The sequence below is a fragment of the Chionomys nivalis genome, chromosome 17, assembly GCF_950005125.1.
Source record: "Chionomys nivalis chromosome 17, mChiNiv1.1, whole genome shotgun sequence".
Taxonomy (NCBI): Eukaryota; Metazoa; Chordata; class Mammalia; order Rodentia; family Cricetidae; genus Chionomys; species Chionomys nivalis.
The window spans coordinates 5,118,882-5,144,461 of NC_080102.1; the positions used below are offsets into that span (position 1 = coordinate 5,118,882).

The window sequence follows — 25,580 nt, forward strand, 5'->3', positions numbered from 1 at the left end:
CCGCCCGGGAGAGCTCGGGCGCACACGTTCCCCTCTGCGCCAGCCACCCCAGACCCGCGTCCCATTCCCGACCTCCCCCCGGTTCCCTGCCGGTCCGGTCCTTTTCGTAGGGGACTGGGGACGAGCGGCGGGCGAGCGCGGGCCTGGGCGCTCGGGAGGCGCCGCGGGGGGAAGGGCGGAGGCGGCGGCGCAGGGAGCGGGCCCGAGCGCCGACTCGGCGGACACGGACACGGGGGAGGGGGTCGGGACCCCGGGCGAGCGCGTGCCGACCCCGCCGCCCGGGCGGGGCTGGGGTCCCTAGCTGCAGCCCCGCGCGCCTCGCGCTGCCTTCCCCGAGGGCTTCTCCCTCGGCGGCCCGGACGGAGCCGGTGACGCGTGCCAGGCGGCGGGACAGCCGCGCCACGGCCTCGCTCCTCTCAGCTCCCCCGGGGTGGAGGGGACACACACACACAAACACGGGGACACACACACACATACACGGGGACACACACACACACATACACGGGGACACACACACACGCAGGGCGCAGCGCACGACTTCCCGGGACTCCCCAGGGGGTCGTGCTGGCGGGGTGGCGCTTCCTTCCACCGGCCATTCGCGCCCCAGCCCGCGCGCCGCCCTCCCGCCCGCTCCCTCCCGTCACCCCACCCGCCGCCGTCCCCCGCCACCTTACTCCAGTGCCCTCCCTCGCCGCTCGGCGCACTCCTCCGCGCTCCCGCGAACCGCTCGCTCACTTGCCAGCCCTTCGCCCCCGGGAAGGAGCCACATTTCCCCGGAGCGCACACGCCTCGGCCCTCCCTCCCCTCCCTCCTCCCCCCCCACCCTACCGCGAGCCTCCCCTCCCCCCGCTTCCTTTCCTGGGGGGGAGGGGGGCTGTCGCCCGCGATTGAAGGCCATTGATTTGTATGTCTTGGTCCCAGCGCCGAGGCTGCCCGAGCCGCCCGCGCCGGAGCCGCCGCTGCCCGCGGAGTTGCCTCCCTGCTTGCCGAGGGTGGTGCGGCTCCAGCCAACATGTCGGCTCCGCTCGGGCCCCGGGGCCGCCCGGTGGCCATCCCGGCGGCCTCGCAGCCTCCTCCGCAGCCCGAGATGCCGGACCTCAGCCACCTCACGGAAGAGGAGCGGAAGATCATCCTGGCCGTCATGGATCGCCAGAAGAAAGAAGAGGAGAAGGAGCAGTCCGTGCTCAAGTAAGGACCGGGCTCCATCTTCCCGCCTCGCGTCCTCCGCCCCCCTCGTGCGGGCCGCTCCCCTGCCGGGCGCGATCGCCGCCTCCCCGCCCGCTCGGGCCACCGCGGCCGCCGTGGTCGCTCGCCGTGGAGTTGTCAGAGCCGCGGGTGTGTGTGTGTGTGTGTCGCGGAGGGCGGGCGCCCGCCGAGCGAGCCCGGCCGCGGGTCGGTGGCCAGCTCTGGACGCGTCCTTTCCTCCAGGCGCCGGCCCCGCGGGCTTCTCGGGCTCTGGGGCTGAGGCTGATCCCGGGGCTCCGCGCGCCCCATTTCCTTTCCCGCCGCCCCCGCGCCCAGGCCGGGACTGGGGCACGGAATCCAATATGGCCGTGCACAGGTGCTCCCGGGGCCGACCCGGCTGCCGGCGCCCAGGCCCGCTCGCTCGCCCGCCCTCCCGCCCGGGTTGCGAGTTCCCGCCGCGGCCCCCCGGCCCGCGCCGACCCCATTCCGGGAAGACGCGCGCTGCCCACGGCTGCCGCGGGCCGGCAGGAAGGCGGCGGCGGCGCGGGCCAGGGGCCTAAGCGCCGTGGCGTCTCGGGTGGGTGTGCGGCCGCCGCCATCTTCCAGCCCCTCCCCCCCGGCGGGTGCTCGCACCCTGTGCTCGCCCTGCCAGCCTCCCTGCCGGCGACGGCTCCCCCGGCGCGGTCCCCAGCTCGGCAAGTTCTACTCTGTTTGCTCACAGCCGAGCACGCCCGGATTTGTGTTTTTGCCGAGGGTGGGAGGCGTGAAAGTAGCAGCCAGACGGCGGTTTCCAGGCAGCGTAACTTCAGCACCAGGGAACTGTCCAGACTGAGTTTCCCTTGGCTTGGGGATCCCTTGTCACCGTAGCAGGGTAGCTGAGATTTGCTGCTGCAGGCTTGCTTTTAAATGTTTTATGGTTTTTGGCATCTCAGTTACTTCGGGAAAGTCACTGTCTAGATGTGTAACCTTTTAATGTTTATCCAAGTCATGTTTTCCATTTTTACTCGCAACCAGTTACTCACTATATAAATGAAGCTGTGTAAGCCTGAAGAGGGACAGTTCTTTTGCAAGTCACGAAATACACTTTCCCATAATCTCTATAGAAACATACAATTAAACGTGTAGACTCGCTCTGCGGGAAGAAATCGCATACTGACCTCCAGCCACCTGGGTTGAAAACAGGTTGTTGGATTCAGTATTCTTTCACATATGAAAACACACTTTGTCTACGTGTTCATTTTTTTCATATTTAATTGAAATATATTTTGCATAGCCTATGGTAACAAAACTTGTATCAAATAAGTATGTATCTTAGGAAAAGGTGCAGTTTCTCACAAAATGATGAAGGAAAAAAGAGCAAATGTATTCCTGACATATTAAACTGAAATTAAGAATTGCTTCTTCAAAACTGACTTTTAGTTTTGAATACTTAAGTAATTTAATCAGCTTAAACTATGAAATAATATAGTTTTAAAAAGCTTTTTGAGCATACTCATAACTTGGCTCAACTTTAATAGTGTTAAACTTTTGATCATTATAATTTTATATTCATATATATGAATTTATATTTCTTAATATAGTCAAAATTAGTGTTGCCAAAATGATGTTCAAATAAAATGTGGCTTTATTTCTTTGACCCACATATTATTTAAATGGAAATGGGTTTTATTTATAGTAAATTAAATCATAAAGTTTATTGGCTTGTTAATTTCATATAGTCCTATATTTACAGTTTCAAGAAATGGACACTTAATAGAATGTGTGATTGCTGAATTGAAAATTGCTCAAAACAAGCAGTGTATTTTATTGCATAGATGTTATTAAAGGGTTTTTCAGGTTAACTATTTGTGTGTGCACCTTCAGGTAAACCCACATACTTTGCAAATACATGTGTTTGTCCATATATTTCACATTGTTTAGGTAGACACATTCTGTAAACATATCCATATAATATGTGAAATCACATCAATGAAAAATATAGATTCAGATTTAAGTACTTATTTGCATAGCTTTCAATGTGATCTAAAGTACTTTTTTTTTTTTTTTTTTTTTTGGTTTTTCGAGACAGGGTTTCTCTGTGGTTTTGGAGCCTGTCCTGGAACTAGCTCTTGTAGACCAGGCTGGTCTCGAACTCACAGAGATCCACCTGCCTCTGCCTCCCGAGTGCTGGGATTAAAGGTGTGCGCCACCATCGCCCGGCTCTAAAGTACTTTTGAAGTGAGATTAGACAAGGAAACAGAGTAAACTTTATAACAGAATTAGAGTAGCAAGAAGCAAATCATTTTGAAGAATCGGACCATTTAGTAAATAATGTGTTCCAGGTTTGGTGTTTTGGTGTTAAATAGCAGATGTGCTCTGCAGGAAAAATGATGCGGGTAGTTGTGATTACCCTTTCCCTTGAAACTTTAGGGCTGCTTCTTAACTCACAGAGAAAGTCTTTTATTTCTTGATAGTGCTATCATTTCATTGCATGCTAGCATCTCTTCTGAGAGAAGGTCACAGGCACAGAGAAGTAAACCAAAGTTCAAATTTATGTCTGATACTTTAAAAGTATTACGTTAAAAATAGTTTGATGTGTGAGGCAATTGAAAGCTGGATAAAAATACTCTGTGATCTGTGAGTTTCATGCTCACAGTGTTATGCAGAGTAAGATGTTTGTACCCAAGGCCTCACAAGATGGTGAGATGGGATACAGGAAGAGCATATGAAAGTTTATGGGGGAAAAGACTAAGCCCCATTAGTGCTTAATATAGATCAATACTAAGATGCATATCATTTGTGAGTAAATGCATACATTAAAAGGTCATGCCTGAGATGTTTCCAGTGAGGAAGGTGAGCCACAGAAGCAGGTTGAGGCTGCTACAGTAAATTCCCTTTGTAGCAGCCTAAGTAACTGAAAATGATTTGTATTCATTGTTAGTGATTTCTTCAAGGCCCAGCTCTGCTTACACACCCGAGGAAGCCTTTAGTCTAAGCAAAGCCCTCGCATGAGTTCCTGCAGTGATTCAGTTTGGAGTCTTGGGGAGCCACACTTTTGTGGTTTAGGTCTCTAGCATCCTTGACACATAATGGGGACCTAGGAAGCAATGCTGAATGAATTCCAGTGCTTGTGGGATGGTGAACTCATTCTGCGGAAAACGAGGAATTGCGTTTTGAAAGAGAAACTATTTAGTGAATGTTGTATTCCCATTGTCTCTCGTTTTTATTTTTGTGTGCTTTTAATTTTTTTTTTTTTTGTGAAAAAATGCATCAAGAAGGCAAAACCACTAAACTCAAAGAAAGGTATTCAGTAAATATGTATTGGTTTATTATGCACCTAACATAGTTTTTTATACCAAGTATTTTGAACACAGAGATGATTTTCTCCTCCCTTCCCTTTCTTCCTACTCTTTTTCCTTTTTTTTAAAAAAACTTTCTTGGGGCTGGAGAGATGGCTCAGCGGTTAAGAGCATTGCCTGCTCTTCCAAAGGTCCTGAGTTCAATTCCCAGCAACCACATGGTGGCTCACAACTATCTGTAGTGAGGTCTGGTGGCCTCTTCTGGTCTTCGGGCATATATATAGACAGAATATTGTATACATAATAAATAAAAAAAAAAAAGAAATAAAAAACTTTCTTCCCGCCCCTCTTTTTTTCCTCCCCACTGGATAGTGTCTTTCTGTGTAACCCAGTTTGTCCTCAAACTCACAGACCTTCTGCCTCTACCTTCCCAGTCCCAAGTTGCCACATCTGGCTATTTATGTGTTTCAGGAGGTGCGTATTATATTATGTCTCATTTTTCACTTTGATTTTCTATTAATGTTAAAAGGACAACTTGCTCCCCAAATAAAGAGAATAAAGCATATTCATCATAGATGAGATTAATAAGGACATTGTGTACATATGTGAATAGTTCTAAATGTTATATTGTATTTAGTTTATTTATTTATGTTTGGAGCAAGGTGTTGATTTATAGCCCTGACTTGCTTAGAACTAGCTATGTAGACCAGGCTGGCCTCAAACTCACAGAGATCCACCTGTCTCTGCCATCCAAGTGCTGGGATTTAAGGTATGTGCCACCATGCCTGGCTAAATTTTTATTTTGGGACAGAGTCTTTCTCTATAGCCCTAGCTGTCCTGAAACTCATCATGTAGAGCGGGCTGGCCTCAAACTCACACAGATATGCCTACCTCTGCCTCTTGAAGGCTAGTATCATACGTGTGTGTGCCACCACACCCAGCTGAAATTTCTTAATGATGCGAACTTACAAGTAGTTTCTAAAGTTAATTTACAAAATTGTTTAATAAATAATATACTTTTGATACAAAATATTTTATTTACCTATTAATGTGCCATGTGCAATTATTGTTACTAACATCTTTATTCTATGCACAATAAAATCTAGGCACAAGAGATGTATGTGTATATAAGAGCGTGCATTTATATGTGTGTACACATATATACTTATGTGTTTTGTTGTTGTTTGGTTTTGAGACAGGGTTTCCATGTGTATCCCTGGCTGTCCTGGAACTCACTACCAGGCTGGTCTTGAACTCACAGAGATCCTCCTGCCTCTGTTTCTCAAGGGCTGGGATTAAAGTCATATGCCACTACCACTCATATATGCATGTTTGTATGCAAACATAAAAGTACAAGTATGTCCTGCACTTTACTTTGTAGGAAATAATTTCCACATTCAGTTCAGTGCCATTATCTATCTCATTTGCTGACCGTTTTGTAATTTCTTTGACTAAGGCCATACTTTTAGGTGTTTAAGTTGTTTCTATTTAGCCACTAGACACAGTACTTTGATACATTGTTTTTAATGTATAGGACTGCATCTCTGGGAAAATTCTTAGAAATAAAATTCTTTAAAAAAGTCAGTAAGCCGGGTGGTGGTGGCGGTGCACGCCTTTAATCCCAGCACTTGGGAGGCAGAGGCAGGCGGATCTCTGTGAGTTCGAGGCCAGCCTGGTTTACAAGAGCTAGTTCCAGGACAGGAACCAAAAGCTACGGAGAAACCCTGTCTCGAAAATCCAAAAAAAAAAAAAAAAAAAAAAAGAGTCAGTAAAGTTCAATAAATACTAAATTTATTTTTGTAGAGGTAGCATGCATGAATCACACATACTGGGGAGATTTCCCTGCTTCCCTGCCAAATCAGCCTGTGGTCAGCAATAAATGCGCAGTGTAGATTTAGCTTGCAGTTTCCGTATTACCAGTGGGAGTGAGGGCCTTTTCCGTTTGTCCAGGAGCATTTATATTTCCCTTACCGCTCAGAATCGTTCATGTGTTGTTGGAGCTGTTCATGATTTGTTGTGTTGGGACCTTATTCATCCTCTCATCCCTTTTCACTAGTCAGGATTTTAAAAACGGTTTCAAATTTATGCTTTCCAGATTTGTGATCAGCTTTGCATGGCCTTCTTTATTCTACTATTTGTCTGTCTGCCTGTCTACCTATCTGTCTATCTATCTCTCTCTCTACATAGCACCCCAGATGATAGTGAATCATAAAGACTTTTAATAAAGATCGTCGCACCTTGTAAATATCCATTGCCTTTGGCAAAAGTGAAAACCTTTAGTTTTTAAGGATTCAGATGTATCCTAGCAATAGCTTGGCATTTTCATGAGAAAGTATCTAATGCTGTAGTCTGTGTTTTAAAGAGAGCAGCTAATGATAATGATATTTTCTAGTTGACAGGACATTTTAATAAAGGGACAGTTATACTGTGTGAATAAAGAGGTAGTGGAGACAAGTGTGATGGACCAACTTAGTTGTTTCCTAAAACTTCACTGGTTAATAAGCTCTTGCTTAAATTACTCAAGTCTGTGGGGTCTCGAGTCTATACTCTTTGTGTATGAATTGTGCAGGACTGACAATTATGGACTGAGTTTCCTGAGTGTGTAGGTGTACAATAAGTAATTGTTCTTGGTTACTAGTTGTAGACAACATTCTTTCTGGGTTAAAATGTTTTAATAACATATTTAGGTGAAATCTTCCTGTTTTCTAAAAATTAAGACATTTATTTTGTGTCTAGGATGCTGCAATGGTTGGAGGAACTTTGTTTGTATGTTTGTTTTAGAGTCAGGATTTCTTTGTGTGGCCTTGGCTAGCCCTGAATTCCTGGACCAGGCTGGCTTCATTTCACAGAGATGCACCTGCCTCTGCCTCCTGAGTGCTGGGCTTAGCGGTGTGTGCCACCACTGCCCGGTTTCGATGAACTTTTAAATAACTTGTAAGCATGGGATTGAAGAAAGGGAGTTTGCGGACTTGGAAGCAGTTTTCTCATCAATATTCATTTTTTAGGAAGTCTAAACACTAGGGTCTAAACACATAGTGAAAATGCTATGGCTACCAAATACTGCTTGCCAGAGGGCATATAAGTGACTCATTTGTGGAGGCTACTTTGTGGTTACCCTTTGTGATTAACTTTTCATTATGTTATTGAACCAAATATGTTCTTCTTTGTCTTATTCCTATTATAAACGAGAGTCTTATCAGATTAAGCTAATCCTGAAGCCTGGTTATTAGAACTTACACTCATCTTCCAACTGTCGCTCAGAAAGCTGAATCTGTGTGTGACTTGTCTTTCTTCTCCTTCCAGCCTGCCCTCCAAATGTGCATGTTGAGAGACCCCCTTCCCCTAGCTGACTATGCTTTTAACCAGGGTTCTTCTTTCTTTTTTATTCTAGCATCTTCTATGTTTCCCAATTTATGGTCTGTCTACCCTGCTAGATTATATACTTTTATAGAGTAAACACTTTTTTAAAGAGAATCTTTGAGGTTAAATCTAATAATTAAAAGAAGATTATTTTTAATAATATACTTATTTCTAAAATAAAATTTAGTTTTAAAATTTATGCCTAATTTACTTTGGAAGCTGACATATAATGCAGCTTGTATGTTTTATAATTATTTATTTGCACAATTGCAATTGTTTTTAAATTTAGCTTGTCCATTTTCACCAGAAATGTAAGGAACTTAGGAATTAAGGAATATTTTGCTTCCAAAGTTTCTTTTTGATAATCAATAAATTTCTATTGTGTGTAATGGAGCTGAATGATAGGGGATGTTGTAGCACGGATAATAAAAACCCAGAGATAGATATTGGGGTTCAACCTGAAGATCAGAAAAGCAAAGCAGCCAAGCCACTGGAGAGTTCTTACCTCTACCATGTCTTCGGACTGAAAGGACAAGATTCTGTCTCCATGAATCCTCAGACTCCACACTCCCCTGAGCTCCTGCCTCTTCCCCCTTTATATTCCTCTCTCCCCAGCCCTGTCGCTCTTGTCTCCACCTCCCTAGTGCTGGAATTAAAGGCCTGTGATCCCAAGTGCTGGGATCACAGTTGTGTGAGCTCTCTTTCTCTTTTAGACAGATTCAATCTCTTGTAGCCCAGTGTGGCCTTGAACTCACAGAGATCCCTCTGCCTCAGTCTCCCGAGTCCTGGGATTAAAGGTGTGTGCCTATAAGGCTCTCTGGCCTATATGGCTCACTAGTAAGGCTGCTTTGCCCTCTGATCTTCAGGCAAGCTTTATTTATTGAAACACAAATATGCCACTATAGGATGGATGTACAGATCACCTTTTTTTTTTTTTTTTCCTTCCAGGATTGAACCTAGGGTACTGTCTGTGCTAGGCAAACACTCTTTACCTAGGAGATAGTTGTATCTTCAGGTCTTTAAAAGTATTAAATAATTAATTAATTTATTGTCTCTGCATGTATGTCTGACTACAGGTATTCTCATGTGTCACGCTACATTTGCAGAGGTCCGTCTACCTTCGAGACTTAGTTATTTTCTGCTACCTCATGAATTCTGGAGAACAAAGTTAGGTCATCAGATCTTTTGTACAAGTGCTCCTATTTGCTGAGTCAATCTTGACATGTAGCCTAGGCTGGCCCTGGGCTCCCTAGTCTTGACACATAGCCCAGGCTGGCCCTGGACTCATGGTTGTTTTGCTTCAGTCTCAGGAGTGCTGGTATAACAGGTGTGTGCCTCCGTACTTGATCCACACAAAATGCACTGGATATAAACAGTTTATGCCTTTCATAGACTAAATGTTTCATAGGAAGACAAAATAATATAAGACATCAAGAAAATTCATTAGAGGTGTTTTCAGTCTGTAATAACCATAGTAAAAGCATTCCAGCTGATCCTATAAGCAGGTTGTTTCTTGGGTGTTGTTCAAGCTACCATTTTATCCAGTTAAAGTATCTGAAGTTTTACTCCTAGACTTCAGTGTTCTCTGACTGATGACATACAGAGTTCTCTGGGTATCCAGATACTGCTAATAGCCAACTCTTCACACAGTAAGTGCTAGGCAGCCACTGTGTCCAGTACGTCATGGACGTAAGCACATGAAGAAGAAGCTTCTCAGCCTGTCCTAGGTAGATGATTTCTCTTCTGTCCCAAAGCGATGCTGTACAGGCAAGTGTTGCTATTCTAAACAAAAACCTTCTCAAGTATCCCTGACCCAAGGAGTTCTTCGACTGGGAAGATGCGTAGCATGTAGGGCGTGGTTAAGGAATGGTTCAGCAGGGCACATGCTTTAGATAGATGCGAGTTATCAGAGGAGACTGGAGAGAGGCCAAGGGTCAGTTCTTAAGAGACCTTGTCCACTATTCTTAGGATTTGAGTTTCATCATAACGGCAGTAGAGGTGGATTTAACCAATGGCACAATAGAATGAGATCTTAGTTGGGAAACAAACACTCTTACAGCCATGATAATGAGAAAGTGTAAAACTAGAGCAGGGTTCCAGTTAGCAGACTCTTCCAGCAATCCTGCTGCTAAGTGATGAAAACACAAAGTTAGATGGTAGGGAGTCAAGGTAAATTTGGAAAAAGTTAGAATCCAGAATTTCCAGGATATGACAGTTGTGTGTGAGACTCAGGTGAGCCTCGTAAGATGCTGGACTTGTTCACTGACTGCCACATGAGCCTTCTCCTCTCACTGACGGGCAGCTCTCTAAATTTTGCTAGGCCGAGGACTGGTGTTCTTTGGATAGTTGTTTCTTCTTCTTCTTCTTCTTCTTCTTCTTCTTCTTCTTCTTCTTCTTCTTCTTCTTCTTCTTCTTCTTCTTCTTCTTCTTCTTCTTCTTCTTCTTCTTCTTCAATATTGAACATTTTATTTTATTTTTAAGTGTTTTTATTGAGCTATATTGTTTCTCCACTCCCCCCTTCCTCTCCCCTCCCATTCTGCCCTCCCCCATGATCCACACACTCTCAACTTACTTAGGAGGTCTTGTCTTTTTCTACTTCCCATGTAGATTAGGTCCATGTCTGTCTCTCTTAGGGTCTTCTTTGTTGCCTAGGTTCTCTGGGATTGTAAATTGTAGGCTGGTTTTTCTTTGTTTTATGTCTAAAAGCCACTTATGAGGGAATATAATATTTGTCTTTCTGGGTCTGGGTTACCCCACTCAATATGATGTTTTCTAGATCTATCCATTTGTCCACAAATTTCAAGATGTCATTATTTTTTCCGTTGTATAGTACTCCATTGAGTAAATGTACCACAGTTTCTTATCCATTCTTTGGTCGAGGGGCATTTAGGTTGTTTCCAGGTTATGGCTATGACAAACAGTGTTGCTATGAACATAGTTGAGCACATGTCCTTGTTACAGTATGATTTAGCATCCTTTGGGTATATATCCAAAAGTGGTATTGCTGGATCTTGAGGAAGGTTGTTTCCTAATTTTGTGAGAAATCGCCATACTGATTTCCAAAGCGACTGTACCAGTTTGCACTCCCACCAGCAATAGAGGAGTGTTCCCTTTTCCCCACATTCTCACAGTAACTTCTTATATTGCTTTCGTTTGTCTAAGTTTTACCAAACAAATATGAGTTAGAGAATTAACTCTATAACTTGTAATGTCCTGGTGAGGCAGAAAACAGAGAAGTAGTCAAACTGACCAAAAGTGAGGGGAGAGAGAGAGAGAGAGAGAGAGAGAGAGAGAGAGAGAGAGAGAGAGAGAGAGAGAGAGAGAGAGATTCTTAATCAGAAAGAACTCTGCTGCATCTTAGCCTGGAAAACTCTGCTGTAAACCTCCCCTCCCCTCCCCTCCCCACCTTTGGTGGGGCTCAATCGTAGACCAGACTGGCCTCAAATTCAGAGATCCACCTGGCTCTGGGATAAAAGGTGTGCACCGCCAAGCCTGGCTGCTATGTGACCCTTCAAAACTCCTAGTCTTTCCTTTACGAAGCATCCCTATTCCCACTGATAAAGTAGTCTCAAGAGTCACTCACCCTCTGGCTTTGTTTCAGTTCTGAACATTTTAAATTTCTGATGCAGTCTTTGTCTTATTTGCTAGCTTTAATTAGAATAAATTTCTGTCAGGTATATGTTCATACTTCTGAGAAAAATTTGAAGATATGAATGAATTTTAGAAAAATAGAAATTAGCTATAGAACTGGAATATTGAAATTAATGAACTTTATTTCTCTTTTTACTAGATTACTGAATTACTGCAAAATTCTAGAATGTGTATTATGAAATGAAGAGGAAGCTTTTTGGATTTTATGGTGGTTTCAGAAATAGTTTCAGAAGTTAAGTTGTCACAGGGGCCAGTTAGGGAGCTGGAGAGATGGCTGACTGGTTAGGATCACTTGCTGTTCCTGCAGAGGACTCAGGCTTGGTCCTTTGCCCCCACGTGGCAACTCACACCTGCCTGTTACTTTAGCTACAGAGGACTGCACACCTTCTGGCTGCGTGCTTCTGTGGTGAACTGAAATGCATGCAGATACACATGTGTACACTTAAAATTAAAAAAAAATCATTAAAAAAAAGGAGACAGTTAAGTTTAGTCCTAGGTGTGAGATGATAGTTCAGTTACTTTATCTATAGTACCTACTATAATAAAAAAAACAAGTCGACTAAAAGTTATCAACTTTTATGCAGTTTGTATTTTATGAATATTTTACATGTATGTTATGTAAGTATTGAAAACATTATTTATATTTTCATGTAACTATCTAAATGCTTTTAAAAGGAATTTGGAGTTAATAACTTTTACATAGTTTCTAAATCATAAACATTTAATATTTTTATGTAACACCGTTTGGTCTGTTCTTAAAACTGGATACATGCTGCTTTTTGTAAGGCACGCACGGGAAGCCTTTGACAGTTTTTCTTTCCAACTAAGCTCATGTGTACCTGGAAGGGAAAAGTAGCTGGCAGTTTCATGCGTTCTGAATCTAGGCTACTGGGAAGAAACAATACAGCAAGCCATGTAGTTATGCAGCAAAATAGTCAAAGAGTTAGAAAACAATACAGCGAGCTGTGTAGCTGTGCAGCAGGATGGCCAGAGTGGTGCTCCGTGCTTTGGTACTTAGTTGACAGATGGAGATGAGGCTCACATCCATCTCGTCTTGTTGGCTTGTGAGAAGTCTATCATAATTTTTCTAATAGTTTGTTTCCCAGGAGCATAGATGAAAAGCCCGTTTTATCACATTTAATTTCAGTTACCCAAAAGCTGTCTTTAGCCTGAAAGAACTAATTAATGTTTTTCCATTAAAAATGAATTTTGTTATGGAGAGCTATATCTTTTTTTTTTTTTTTTTTTTTTTGAGACAGGGTTTCTCTGTAGCTTTAGAGCCTGTCCTGGAACTAGCTCTTGTAGATCAGGCTGGCCTTGAACTCACAGAGATCTACCTGCCTCTGCCTCCCCAGTGCTGGGATTAAAGGCGTGCGCCACCACCGCCCGGCTATATCTTCTTCAGAAAGTTATTGCTGTGCATCATGGCCCTTAGCTCTGGCCCAACTTTGTGAGCTCTGCTCACATCTGGATAGGTTCACGTGGCACTGACTTAGTGGATGACTGTCCTGTTCTGTTCTCATTAGCTTCCATTGGGTAAGAAATAGGCTTTGGTGTTAAGTCACTGCAGCTTTGGGGTTGTAACTGTCATGAGTAATATCACCCTGTTTCGTTGGAATGCCTATTTTCCTAAATTTGACTAATATAAATTTTCTCATTTTTTTTTGTTGTTATTGTTGAGACAAGGTTTTACTGTGTAACCCTGGCTGTTCTGGAATTAAAGACCAGGCTGGCTTTGAACTTTTAGAGATCCATCTGCCTCCACCTCCCAAATGCTGGGATTAAAGGTGTGCGCCACCATATCCAACTAACTTTTTGCTATTTAATTTTTAAAAAACTTTGCATTTCATAACTGTGCAATAGTTAGCTACAGAGGTACTTCCATGCTATGTCCACTTATGTATGTATGTATGTATACATGCATGTATGAATTTACTGAGGGGTTTATATATCCTAGGCTGGCCTTGGACTTGCTGTGTAGCTAAGGATAGCCTTGAGCTTTTGGTCCTCCTGCCTCTACTTCCTGAGTGCTAGGATTATTGATGTGTACTTCTGCATGGGAACTCTTAAGAAAGGAGCTAAATCCCCGGTCTCCTGGTACCGGACCGTATGGCTGTACGCTAACAGCTTCTCACTAGTTGTCTGGTATAAGCTGAGTCTTAGCTCAGTCCTAGAGTTGTTGAACAGAATTTATAAGGAAGGCTTGCTCCGCTTACCACATAACAAACAAGCTGAACCCTTCCTTGTGTGTGTGGGTTGGTATAGTCATAATAAACCGGGCAACTTACGCTCCACAGAAGTGTATGAAAAATAAATTCATTTCAGTTTAGTTTTTCACAGGTTTCTGGGAAGGTCCTAAAATCAAGGCAATGATATATTTATTGTTTGACCCTTCCCTTACTTTCTGGTGTGTGTGTGTGTGTGTGTGTGTCTTTCTTCTTGATGGCTTGAGGGCACAGGGGCTCTCCAGTGCTTTTTCTTTTCCAGATAGAGGTGCTGATCTAGGTGGAGGCTCTACCCGTAAAATCTAGTTGTCAAGTGCTCCATCTCCTATTATCATGACATTGAGGAAACAGACTTTAAGATATGAATTTGTGAGACATAAGCTTTTGGTCTATAATTTAATCTAACTGAGAGTTATAGTTGATAGTTCATGTATTATATCTTGACAGTTATTTTGCTTTAGAAGCAGATACAGCACAGAGACTTAATGAAAAGTCAAAAATATATATTTCTAAAGATTTATTTTAGAATGTATTGAAACTTCATATTAGAAGTTCACCAGGTTTAATGCTGATGGTTGAATTCTGTTTCCAAACTGAAGGTAAAAAGCTTGATAGGACCTGGAAGTTAATTTCAGCAGACACTAAAAGCATACAGCTGAATGGTATTGGAATCAATGCTAGTAACATATTTCTTTTATCTATTCCACTTTACCTCCGTCAGCTATGTACTTTTGGAGGCTAATTTATGTGACTTATGTCAAATGGCTCCTTTATTCTCAACTTCATTTCTGTTTTGTCAGTGTGAAACGCTGGCCGATTAGAATGCCAGAAGATAATGAAGTTATGTTATCCGCTCTTCGTCTTCTGTGCCCCGTGTTGTGGACAGCTTTGCTTTTGGACTCAGTTTACAGGCGCTCTGTTCAGACATGCTCCCTTATTTCTTCTGAGGATTGCTTTCCAGTATTGCTAGTCCAGGCTCACCTCCAGTCCTTGTTGGTTTCTGTAGTCCCCGCCCTCACATCTGGAAGCCATCCCTTACAAAGCTCCTAGTTCCTCAGTTTCACTATAGTATTTATTTTTTGGTAGGACTGGATTGATACCATGTTGTTTACTAACAAGTTCTCAAATGTGATTGTAAACATTTAGGGTCTGTCTACTTCACTCCGTGGACATTTAACATAACCCTTGATAATCTTCTTGATCTCTTTAGTCATAATGCTCTTAACTCTGTTGTGCATGTCAACTTGCTCCTTCACTGATGCATTGCTGCATGTGCAGCTCCATTGCTGTGATGAAAATCTTCTAATAATTTTGCAGAAGTCTTTCCTTTCAACTTACATAGCATTTTGTATATTTTTTATGTTTCTGATATTCAGTAGTTACTAATCTTTGTTTTCCTTACTGCAATCAGGTTATTTGAATTTGTGGACCAAATTTTAATATTTTTAGTTAAACAATTTATTTTTATGTTCAGGGAAGTGCCAGGAATATTTAAACATTTTTAGGTCAGCCTCGGTGGTGCTGGAGGGATCATCTTGATTTCCTTCTATTCTTTCAGACACTAATATAGTCAGTTACTAAACATTTTTTAGTCATATTTCTCAAGTATCTTTGAAATCTGTCTTTTCATCATCTTCATTTGTCCTTGTCTTGAACCTTTAATGTGATTTGCTTATTTATTTTCTAAATTATTATTTATATCTAAATAGGTTTATTTTTCATATTTACCTCCTCTGATCCAATCTTTTATTAGATGCTTTAGCCCTCTAAGACACACACTGCTGAGTGAACTCACCATCCTCTGTATCTAGATCTTAGACAACTCACCATCCCCTGCATCTAGATCTGAGTCAACTCACTGTCCCTTGTATTTAGATCTTAGACAACTCACTGTCCCCTGTATCTAGATCTTAGACAACTCACTGTCCCCTGCATCTAGATCTGAGTCAACTCACTGTCCCCTGCATCTAGATCTGAGTCAACTCACCGTTCCCAGCATCTAGATCTTTTTTACTTAGATGTGTTTTCCTCCGCTCACATTGTCATTTAAAAAGCAGGGGGAGCAGAAGTGCTTGGATTCTGGAGTCAGACAGCTTGGGTCTAAGTCAACTGTTACTCGGTTTACCTCAGTGTGTTTTTTGTAAGATGGGAATGAAATGATGTTTTGAGAATTGAGTTTATACTTGCAAAGCTCTTAAAAATGTCCAAATTATCATAGAAACCATGTTTTTAAAATAAGTTAGTTATGAAGAAGACCAAACAATGACAACTATTGAGAATGTTATCAGCAAATACTTTCGACAACTATTTATTACAAGGGTGGTGTTAGATTCATGACTAAAGACCTAGTTCTTCTAAAGTTATTGTAGACTGTATATATTGTATAGTGTTCCTCCCTAGTGGCTTGAAAAAACACAAATTTATTATTGTGCAGTTCTGCAGCTCAGAAATCTCACATACTCTTATTGGGTTAAAATCAAGAATAAGGCAGGGGTTAATTTCTTCTGGAAGCTCTATTTGCGTACTCATTTCAGATGTGTGTGTGTGTGTACATGCGTGTGTGCATGTTTCTTATTTATAGAGTTACAATTCCCTTTTCCTTATTAGCTGCTGTCTAAAGACTATCCGTGCCTTTGAGAGTCTCTTGCGTGTTGCCCCCTGTGTTTCAGAGCCAACAATGGTGCTGTATTCTCCTCAAGATGTCATTACTCTCACAGTCTCTTACTGCCTCATCTCTCTGATCAGCTGAGCAAGACTTTTCTTGTCCAAGGGTTATTGTGATTAGATTGTGCCTGCCTTCTGCAGATCTTCCAGAATATTATCTTCCTCTTTAACCACATCTTGAAATTTCCTTCTGCCACAAAAGGGACCAATCTCACATATTCCTGGGATTAGGACAGAACGCTTTTTATTGGGTGGGAGTGATTCTCCTTATTTCTCTATTGAGCACCAGTGGAAATAAATTTGGACACACACACATCTATTTTTATTTTATGAGTATTTTGCCTGCGTGTGTGTATGTGCACATGTTTGTGCATCAGTGTTCCTGAAAGTCAGAGGAGGGCATTGGTCCCCTGGAACTGAAGTCACAGTTGGCTGTGAGCTGTTGTGTGGGTGCTCAGAAAATCTGGGTCCTCTGATGGAACAGCAAATGCTCTTAACCACTGAGCCATCTCTCCAGTCCCCTTGCTCTAATGTGATTAATATAGAATATATATTGTGAAGTATACAATTTTATTTTTAGTTTTTAAATTTTTTTTTTTGTATCTCAAGACAAATTTCAGAATGAGATTATGCTGGATAGTTTTATGTCAACTGGACACAAAGTACAGTCATCTGAAAAGAGTGAGCATCGATTGAGAAAATGCCTCTATAAGATTAGGCTCTGGGCAAGCCTGTAGGGCCTTTTCTTAATTGACAATTGATGGGGCAGGCCCAATCCATTGTGGGTAGTGCAGTCCTGAGCTACTTGACACCTGAGCTATGAGAAAGCAGGCCGAACAAGCCGTGATGAGTAAGCCAGGAAGCAGCACCTATCCATGCCCTCTGCAGCAGCCCGGTCTCCAGGTTCCTGCCCTGACTGCCTTTGATGATGAACTGTGATGTGGAAGCATAAGCCAGATATAACCCTTTCCTCTACTACTTGCTTTTTGTCATGGTGTTTCATGGCAAAAATACAAACCCTAGCTAAGACAGATTATGTTATGAAATAATGTTCCATAATGCACTTTTTTCTTGGGTTTAAAATAGTATATTATTTACTTAGGAGTTTCTTCCTGAATTAAAATGATAGTCTACACCTAATCTACATACTGAAATTTAAGGCTACAGTACGTATTGAGCCAGGGCTACAAAGTGAGGTGGTCTCCCTGCCAAAAAATTAGTCTAACTAGAAATGTAGTGGAGAAATCGGGGATAAATGGTATGTATGCGTTGTTTGGTGTTTTGAGTATAAAGAATAATTACTCTTCCTAAATAGCATTTTTTGTCAATAATTGTATTTTTATAACTTAGTTATTTGTATTTTATGTAATTGGTGTTTTGCCAGCATATATGTCTGTGTGAAGATGTTGTATCCTCTGGAACAGGAGTTACAGACAGTTGTGAGCTGCCATGTGAGTGCTGGGAATTGAACCCAGGTCCTCTGGAAGAGCAGCCAGTGCTCTTAACTGCTGAGCCATCTCTCCAGCCCAATAACTGTACTTTTATAGAGTGTGAGATAATTTTAACACGTGACTCAAGCGGTAGAGTCATTGACATATTGCTGCATGTTGTATTTCCTTGTATGAAGGTTATGGTGATGGCTCAGCTATACTCATATTACAATGTAAGGAAAGATTTGTGTTTAATTTAACCTTTCCATTACACTGCTTTTCCTTTTCATGTGCTAACTGCTGTTTGTACAGCTGCGGCTAAACACCCAAAGAAGCTACGTAAGGGAGGAAAGTTCTGTTTTCACTTCTGCTTCCAGAGGACCTTAGTCTGGGATGACGCCGAGCTTCTTGTGTCAGTAGCACATGGTGCTGGCCCCTCCATTTTCGGGAGCAGGAAACAATACAGTTGACCCAGAGCCAGAAGATGCAGGGCTAGCTTTGAAATGCCTGTCCTAAAGACTCCAGCCTCCAAAATGGAGCCACAAGCCAGGAAGCAAATGATTGCATTAGTCTGGGGCATTATATATGAGTCATTCCTTTTCTCAAAATAAAGTGTATATTTATGTAGTATATGTTTTTGTAATAATTAGCAAAGAGTGTGTAAATGGAAAGATGTAGTGTGTACTGTGAGTTCAACTTCATGGCTGTGGGGAGAGTGTGGTCAGTTCATTTGACAACCATGGACATTAAGATTAGCGATGAAACAAGACAGACCAGCTAATCCCCAAATGCTAACATACCTTTGTAGTACAGGTTATTGTTTTATAAGTTAGAGCGGACTAAATTTCAAGTCTAGTTAGAACATAGGAGCTGTAACAGTATTTTGAACAGGAACTCATTAACAGGGAGGGATTATTAGCAAAAAGAGTTGGAAGAACCCATTCCTCTGTATCTGAGGCTGAGACTCGGCTGAGCCTCCCGTAGAGCTGTGGCTGTGGCCACTGTGCTCATGTGCCTGCCAGGCTAGGGCAAACCAAGAAGAGCAATCTTCTGAAAGTGGGACGGCACCTGTGGAGGCTGCTGGACTTGGTAACGGCTGGCTGTGGTGCTCAGGAAACTTTGAGAGGCTCATTGGAATGTCGGTCGGACTAGTTAAGGAGTCGCTGGTGGGAGTGCCACTAGAATTGCTGGAAGCATGGCCCGTGAGGCGCTGGTGAAGCGCACAAGTTGGCCACTGGGTATTCAGAAGCTCCAGGAGCTCAGGAAGACACACTTTCTTCCTTTGATGTCACTGTGGCTCCCTCTGCTGACAAAACTGGACATTGTGCCATTGGCAAAGGAGAAAGGGTAACAGAAAAGCAGTGTCAAGAAGGGGACCTTTGGAGCAGAGAGGCTGGCCGTGCCCTGGGCTATGCTGTCCTCAAATACCCTTGTGTTAAAGCAGCATTGATTTATTTTTGGTGCTGCGTGATTCTCTTTCTCGGCTCCTGGGGTTCTCTGTTCTGTGTCATCATTCAGTGCCAGGCTGCTACGGACTCTGTATTGACGCGAGCAGAACAGGGGAGCGTGCTCAGCCGCAGGTTGTCTCCTGGTCTCCTCTCAGATGTGCATCATGACTTCCGCTTACATTTTGCTGACCAAAGCATGTAATCTAGTCACGCCTAAGTCAAGGAAGACAGGAGGAATCCTATCGTATGGAAGAACAGGAAATAGCTCTGTTTTGATAGCATTGATACTGTAAAAGGAAGAGAGGAGGAATCCTATCATATGGAAGAACAGGAAATAGCTCTGTTTTGATAGAATTGATACTGTAAAATTTGGCAACATCTAGGAAAATTACATTCAGTTTCCCTAAAAGATTTTGTTTGGTTTTGTAGTTTTTACAATTTTGTAGAAAATGGCATTGACATAAAAATGGTATGCTTAGCTTCTGGGTCCGTAAAGTTAAACCTAGCCATTGCTTAGAACAGTGGGGGTCAGAAGAAACAAACAGCGGGGAAAGGTTTGTGAAGGTGAGATTCAAATCAACCTTAGTTTGGAAATTTCGATTAATTTATGCTTATACAAGATATTATATAAAACATGAAGTCTTTTAATCCTTGTGTGTGTTTCTGCTATGTGTGTGCATATTTCTGTATACACACAAATGAGCAAAAGATTCCATGAAATATATTAATGGGTATGGTAAGGTTTATAGACTCAAAGCAACAATTCAGTTTCAGAAAATAAGATTAAAATAATTGTCAGTGAAACATCCATTTAAGTTATCAGAAGAAATTTCAAGATTACATTTCGTCAGTGAAAACCAAAAGTCAAAGACTATTACTACCTTTGTAGTAAAACTTGAAAATAAATTATCAAATCCTAATAGGACAAAAAGAATTCCCATCAACCTTTTGCAAAAGGAGTAAGGGTTTTCGTGCAGGTTTTACAACCTGCTTGTACAGACTTTCCACCAATGGTAACCAAGAACCTGAAGAGTTATTTGTATCTGTTTCAAAAACAGATAAGCAAGACTAAATGTATATTCTTGGGACTCAACTTACCATGCATTTTAGATATCAAAAATTTATTTTAAAATGTTTACAATTTATATTACTATCCTCCATAATACCCTGCATTTTTGCTCATAGCTACCATACAAAAACATGTTTTTTTTTTTTTACCTAGTTCCATATTATTCAATAAAACTACAAATCTGTCATTTTTTCCTATATATGGCATGACATGAAAAAGATTTGGGAGCCCTAATATAACCTAAGGAAGCCTAACAGTGGAAAGAGAAAAATGAAGATTTTATTTGCATACTAAAAATCTATGTACTTTTATAGGCTTTGTCATAGAAAGGACCAGGAGAATTACGCTTTACTGTCCTAAGGCATCTGTATCATGTAACGAATAACCTCACGTGTATCTCGGGTACTCCTAATTATGTATCTACCCCTAAGACAATAGCTTATTACGTTGTGTCCTAAGGCATCTGTATCATGTAACGAATAACCTCACGTGTATCTCGGGTACTCCTAATTATGTATCTACCCCTAAGACAATAGCTTATTACGTTGTGTGTCCCATAGTTCTGAAGCAGGAATTTCAGTTAGATGATGCATGCAGGCAGCACTGATACTTTACGGTCAGAGTTTGTGTATGCAATCTGATATCAATAAAGACTACAATAAAGCACCTACAAAAACGAAACAAAAATTTCACTTCCTCGCTTTAAATACTATCTTTCACCTGTACCTTGTCTCTTTAATCCTGTAGTTTCCTTTGCTATGACACCAAAACACAAAAATCTCTGGAAAACAGAACTCTCTTCTTAAGAAACTCCCTGACTTGCATGTAGATGCTCATCCATTTCCCTGGAGCAAATGACTCTGTTTGGTGGGGGTTGCTGTCCTGTCTCTACAAAGAGTAACAAGTTACAGAGTCTAGTCCTCTGCTTTTCTAGTCCAAACTGTGTGGATCCTAGAGTTCATTGGCATCAAAATTTCAGCTTAGGGACCATGGACGTTTGCTTTTCCATTTTATAGATCTTGGAGAGCTTAATTGCTTTGTTCAAGACAACATGTTAGTTGTGGAAATGACAGAGCTGAAATTCTAATTGAAACATCTAAGTTTTATTTTTCCATCCTCTGCCCAAGACTGGCCAAAATTGAAAACCTCTTCAGTACCAAGCAGTTTCATTTCTCAAGGTTGACAGACAGCTCAGTAGCTCCGTGGGTAAAGTGCTTGCTGTGTAGACATGATGAGGTCATGAATTCAGATCCCCCAGAATCCACATAAAGCCAGACATGATAACTCCCAAGAAGGGTAATCCAATGCTCCTACATCAGCATAGAAGTTGGGGACAAGAGAATTTCTGGAGCTTGAGAGACAGCTAGACTGTTTACGAAACTTTAACAAAATGAGAACCTGTCTCAGGGTTGGAATGTGGATAAACACTGGAGGTTGTACTCTAACCGCCACATGCATGCATAGCATACCCGTGTACACATACAGAAACATGCACACACGTTTCCTCCCCTCCTCTCCCCCCTCCCTCTTTCTTTTTCTGCTATGATACTGGGGACTGAGTCTCTAGAACTTTTGCATGCTAAGCACACATCCTGCCAGTGGACAACGCCGGCAGACACTGACTTTAGTTTTTGAAGTCAGTAAGTACCTTTCAACAAATGTGTCGAGTGGAATTCATTGTTACAATATTTTTACCTATTAACTTGAAGATAATTTCCTTTGAATAGATGATACACTGAGTTATGGAACAAAATAATAGAATCTTGAGCCTATTTCTTTGTGTAAAGTCCAAAGCTATAAAACTACTAATAAAAGTCATAGCCATTTGGAGCTGATTAGATTCTCCAATTCGATAACATTATTTTACATTAGATTACCATTAATAAATTTTTTCCATGTAAGAATTTCTCTGGAAATATAAAGTTATATTACTTGGATTTCAGAATTTTCAGAGTTTGTAGAAGTTTTCTATTTTCTTATATATCATTACACATTTACATAATATTTCCATGACAGTTTGTTTCAAAATCTTATTCTATTTGCATATCTTGTTTTTGATATGGCTTTATAAGACAAATAACTTAAAGTCATTTCTCTTAAGGGCCTATAATCTTAGTTATTAACTAAATACTGTTACTAACTGTAGACTATTTTCTGCAATGAAAAATTCATATTTATTTATTTATTTTGAGACAGGCTTTCTCTGTGTACCTGAGCTGGCCTAGAACTCACCATGCAGACCTGGATGGTCTCAAACTCACATACATCTGTGTCTGTCTCCTAAGTGCTGGGCCTAAGGGTGTACACCAACAAGCCTGGCTGATGCTCAATAATATTTTTCTTGGTGTTTTCTTTGTATATTCTCGTACACCATTAGGATTATTGATCATTGAAAGTATTCATTCACTCTTCCTTCATTTTCATCCAGTAATTTCTGATAATTTAGAGCAGTATAAGTCCGTGCAGAGTGACTGTTGTCAGATCTTGTAATTGTGTTTTGTTGTTGTTTTTTCACTTACGGACATTAAAAACATTGAAACCTTTTTTAGTAAAACGTTAGCATTGGTTGCTTGCTTCCATTGTTGTACATGATCACTTTTTCACGTATGTAAGGCATTTATTTGCTTTGAGAAAGAATTATTATCTGTATAAAATTATTTTTGGCATAGGAATCCAAATTTGAAAAATATAATGCTCAAATAGAGATTCTAACTTTTATTTCAGTAAAAACTTGAGGAGTCACATTATACTCATGATCCATTAAATACATTTTAAAATAAAGTTCTGCAGTCCCTTTACTGATTTGATTAATAAAATCATGTTAAATATATTTTTGTTTCTGAAATTAAAATGACCTTTTTCGAACTTCTGTCATGAAAGAGTCTTGCTAATCATTATGCCTGTCTCAAAAGTCAATTAAAAAAAAATGAGGGCTGGAGAGTTGGCTCAGAGGTTAAGAGCATTGCCTGCTCTTCCAAAGGTCCTAAGTTCAATTCCCAGCAACCACATGGTGGCTCTCAACCATCTGTAATGAGGGTCTGGTGCCCTCTTCTGGCCTGCAGGCATATACACAGACAGAATATTGTATACATAATAAATAAATAAAATATAAAAAAAAATGAAAAAAAGAAGGCAAGAAAGATGGCACACCAGAGGACAGGAAAGTGACATTAAAAACAGACAATTTGTGTTGTCTATGTGGACATCTTTTTTATTGAAGTGTGTGTGTGGGCGCACATGTGGAGGACAGAGCACACGTTCATGGGTCAGTTACTTCCTTCCTCTGTGTGGATTTTAGGACTGAACTCAGGCCTCCGGTCTTGACAAGCAGGTGTGTCTGTCTGCTGATCATCTCAAGGCCCTGTAGAGACATTTAAATAGTAGGTGTTGCTGTTACTACTGAAGATATGATTGCTTTACATTTTCGAAAAATATGCAGAGAAAGAATTAAAAATACTTTGCAGATATAGAAAATAACCCGATTGTGATCAAAGGCATAGTTAGATTATGTGAAATGATCCGAGGGATGGTCAAGGAGAGACTTTACAGCTGCCAGTTTACCAAGCTTTGCATGCTGCTGTCTTTTTAAAACACAAAAAGTTTTCCTTGTACGTGGTTATGTAGCATCTAAAATATCTTCAGAGAAGCATGCAGTGTACAAAGCAAAAGACTGTTTTGGGGTTAGATATTTATTCAGAATTTTGTTTAAAAATGTATCTTGAATACCTGCTTTAAACTAGCCACTGCACTAGCTGGGGAAACTGGAACTGGATATAGTTTCCATGCTCAGTATTTACAGTCTAGTGGGAAAGAGTCATATAAGTAGGTGCTAAAAGCAGGTGTGGTCCCAGCACACGGGAGGCAGAGGCAGCACGATCCCGAGCTCGGGCTGGAGGATAGCTTGGACTGGATAATAAAACCGCCCCCAAAATGTAAACTACATAATAACTGCTTTAAAATGGTCATATTGAGCTGACACAGGGAGAATCGAATCTTTAAATATTTAAAGGAGGCTTTAAAACCTAATAAAACATTCAGGCTGGTTTTACAGGACAATATTTAGTGTATGTAGAATAGGGGCATTTAAAACATATCCAAAACATGGACTGTGAAAAAATAGGCTGTCTTTCGGGGAATGGCCAATATTTCTCTATTACTAGGAAGTTGGAGGATGCAAAGAAGGGATGAAGTGGTAGAAGGTGAAGCTGATGTATGGGTCAGTTATAACCGTTCTTGCATTTAAAGTATTTAAATCACTTGGAAGGCAGAGACAGGTGGATCTCTGTTAGTTCAAGGTCAGCCTGGTCTACAAAGAGTGTTCCAGGACAGCCAGAACTGTTAGACAGAGAAACCAATATATATTGTATCGAATCCCCTTTTATGCAGATGGATAAGCAGTGCTGACAGAATAAAACCAATGATGCTGTTCAGGCTAATCCGTAGAGGTGGGTTGTGGGAATCAGTAACCTGCTTGGTGTGGATTAACTTGGTCCTCTGGAAGGCATGTACTGACTAGCTGGAGTTGAGAGTGCCCTGTTGCTGGAGGCAGCAGAGTAGCTTGCAGTCCATGTTTTTTTTTTGTTTTTTTTTTTTTTTTTTTTTTTAAAAAAAAGAAACGTGCATCTCAGGGGGCTTCCGCAGAGGCACAGGAGTTTCTGGCCCTATGGGAAATACTAGTATTTATATGACTATGATATATAAGCTTACAATGCCTTTAGTTAAAGGAATTCCTGGATACTAGAAAATTCTTGACTTGTTATTTTAATGAGGAAGAAATCAAGAAAATCTTGACACAGTTTTAAAGATCAAAACATGGCCCATTAAAGAGGTTATTCAATGACTTCTAAACTTCTAAATTTATGAATTACTAGAGTAGCTATATAAATAATCTGGACTGTAAATCTTGTTGTATGGTAAACACAACCCTCTATATGTAGTTTATTTGGGGAAAAGATTTATTTTTAACTTATTGGGTTTACATGTTGATTTTGTATTACTGTGTCGTTAAATGCTTAGAATCACTTATTCTTCTATACTATGTTCAGAAGTTTGGATGTATCATGCTAGTTCACTTGATCTACAGGGAGAGACTCTGAAGTAAGAACGGATGGTATTGAAAATTGTAATATGTCAACAAGTCTATTGAATTAGTGTCATAGTCTCTTTTCATGAGAATTCTTACTGGTGATTTCTTCTGCTACAGTCTCTCTTTTGTATTCTGGTTCTCTATCCTGGGTTTGTCTTGTCAATTTGTGCATAATATCTTCTTA

At 41.3% G+C, this 25,580-nt stretch overlaps 1 protein-coding gene across 31 annotated transcripts in view; it reads left to right on the forward strand.

Annotated features, from left to right (window-relative positions):
* The first annotated feature begins 834 nt into the window (after positions 1-834).
* Rims2 (regulating synaptic membrane exocytosis 2) overlaps positions 835-25,580 on the forward strand; it is a 377,964-nt gene continuing 353,218 nt past the window's right edge. For 10 of the 31 annotated variants that reach the window (XM_057791769.1, XM_057791772.1, XM_057791767.1 and 7 more), the window contains exon 1: positions 836-1,188. In XM_057791769.1, coding sequence (XP_057647752.1) covers positions 1,013-1,188 — 176 coding nt within the window. In that variant the 5' untranslated portion in view covers positions 836-1,012. Of the gene's footprint in view, positions 1,189-25,580 lie in introns of all 31 variants that reach the window. The other 21 variants (XM_057791781.1, XM_057791782.1, XM_057791783.1 and 18 more) reach the window with 6 other exon arrangements.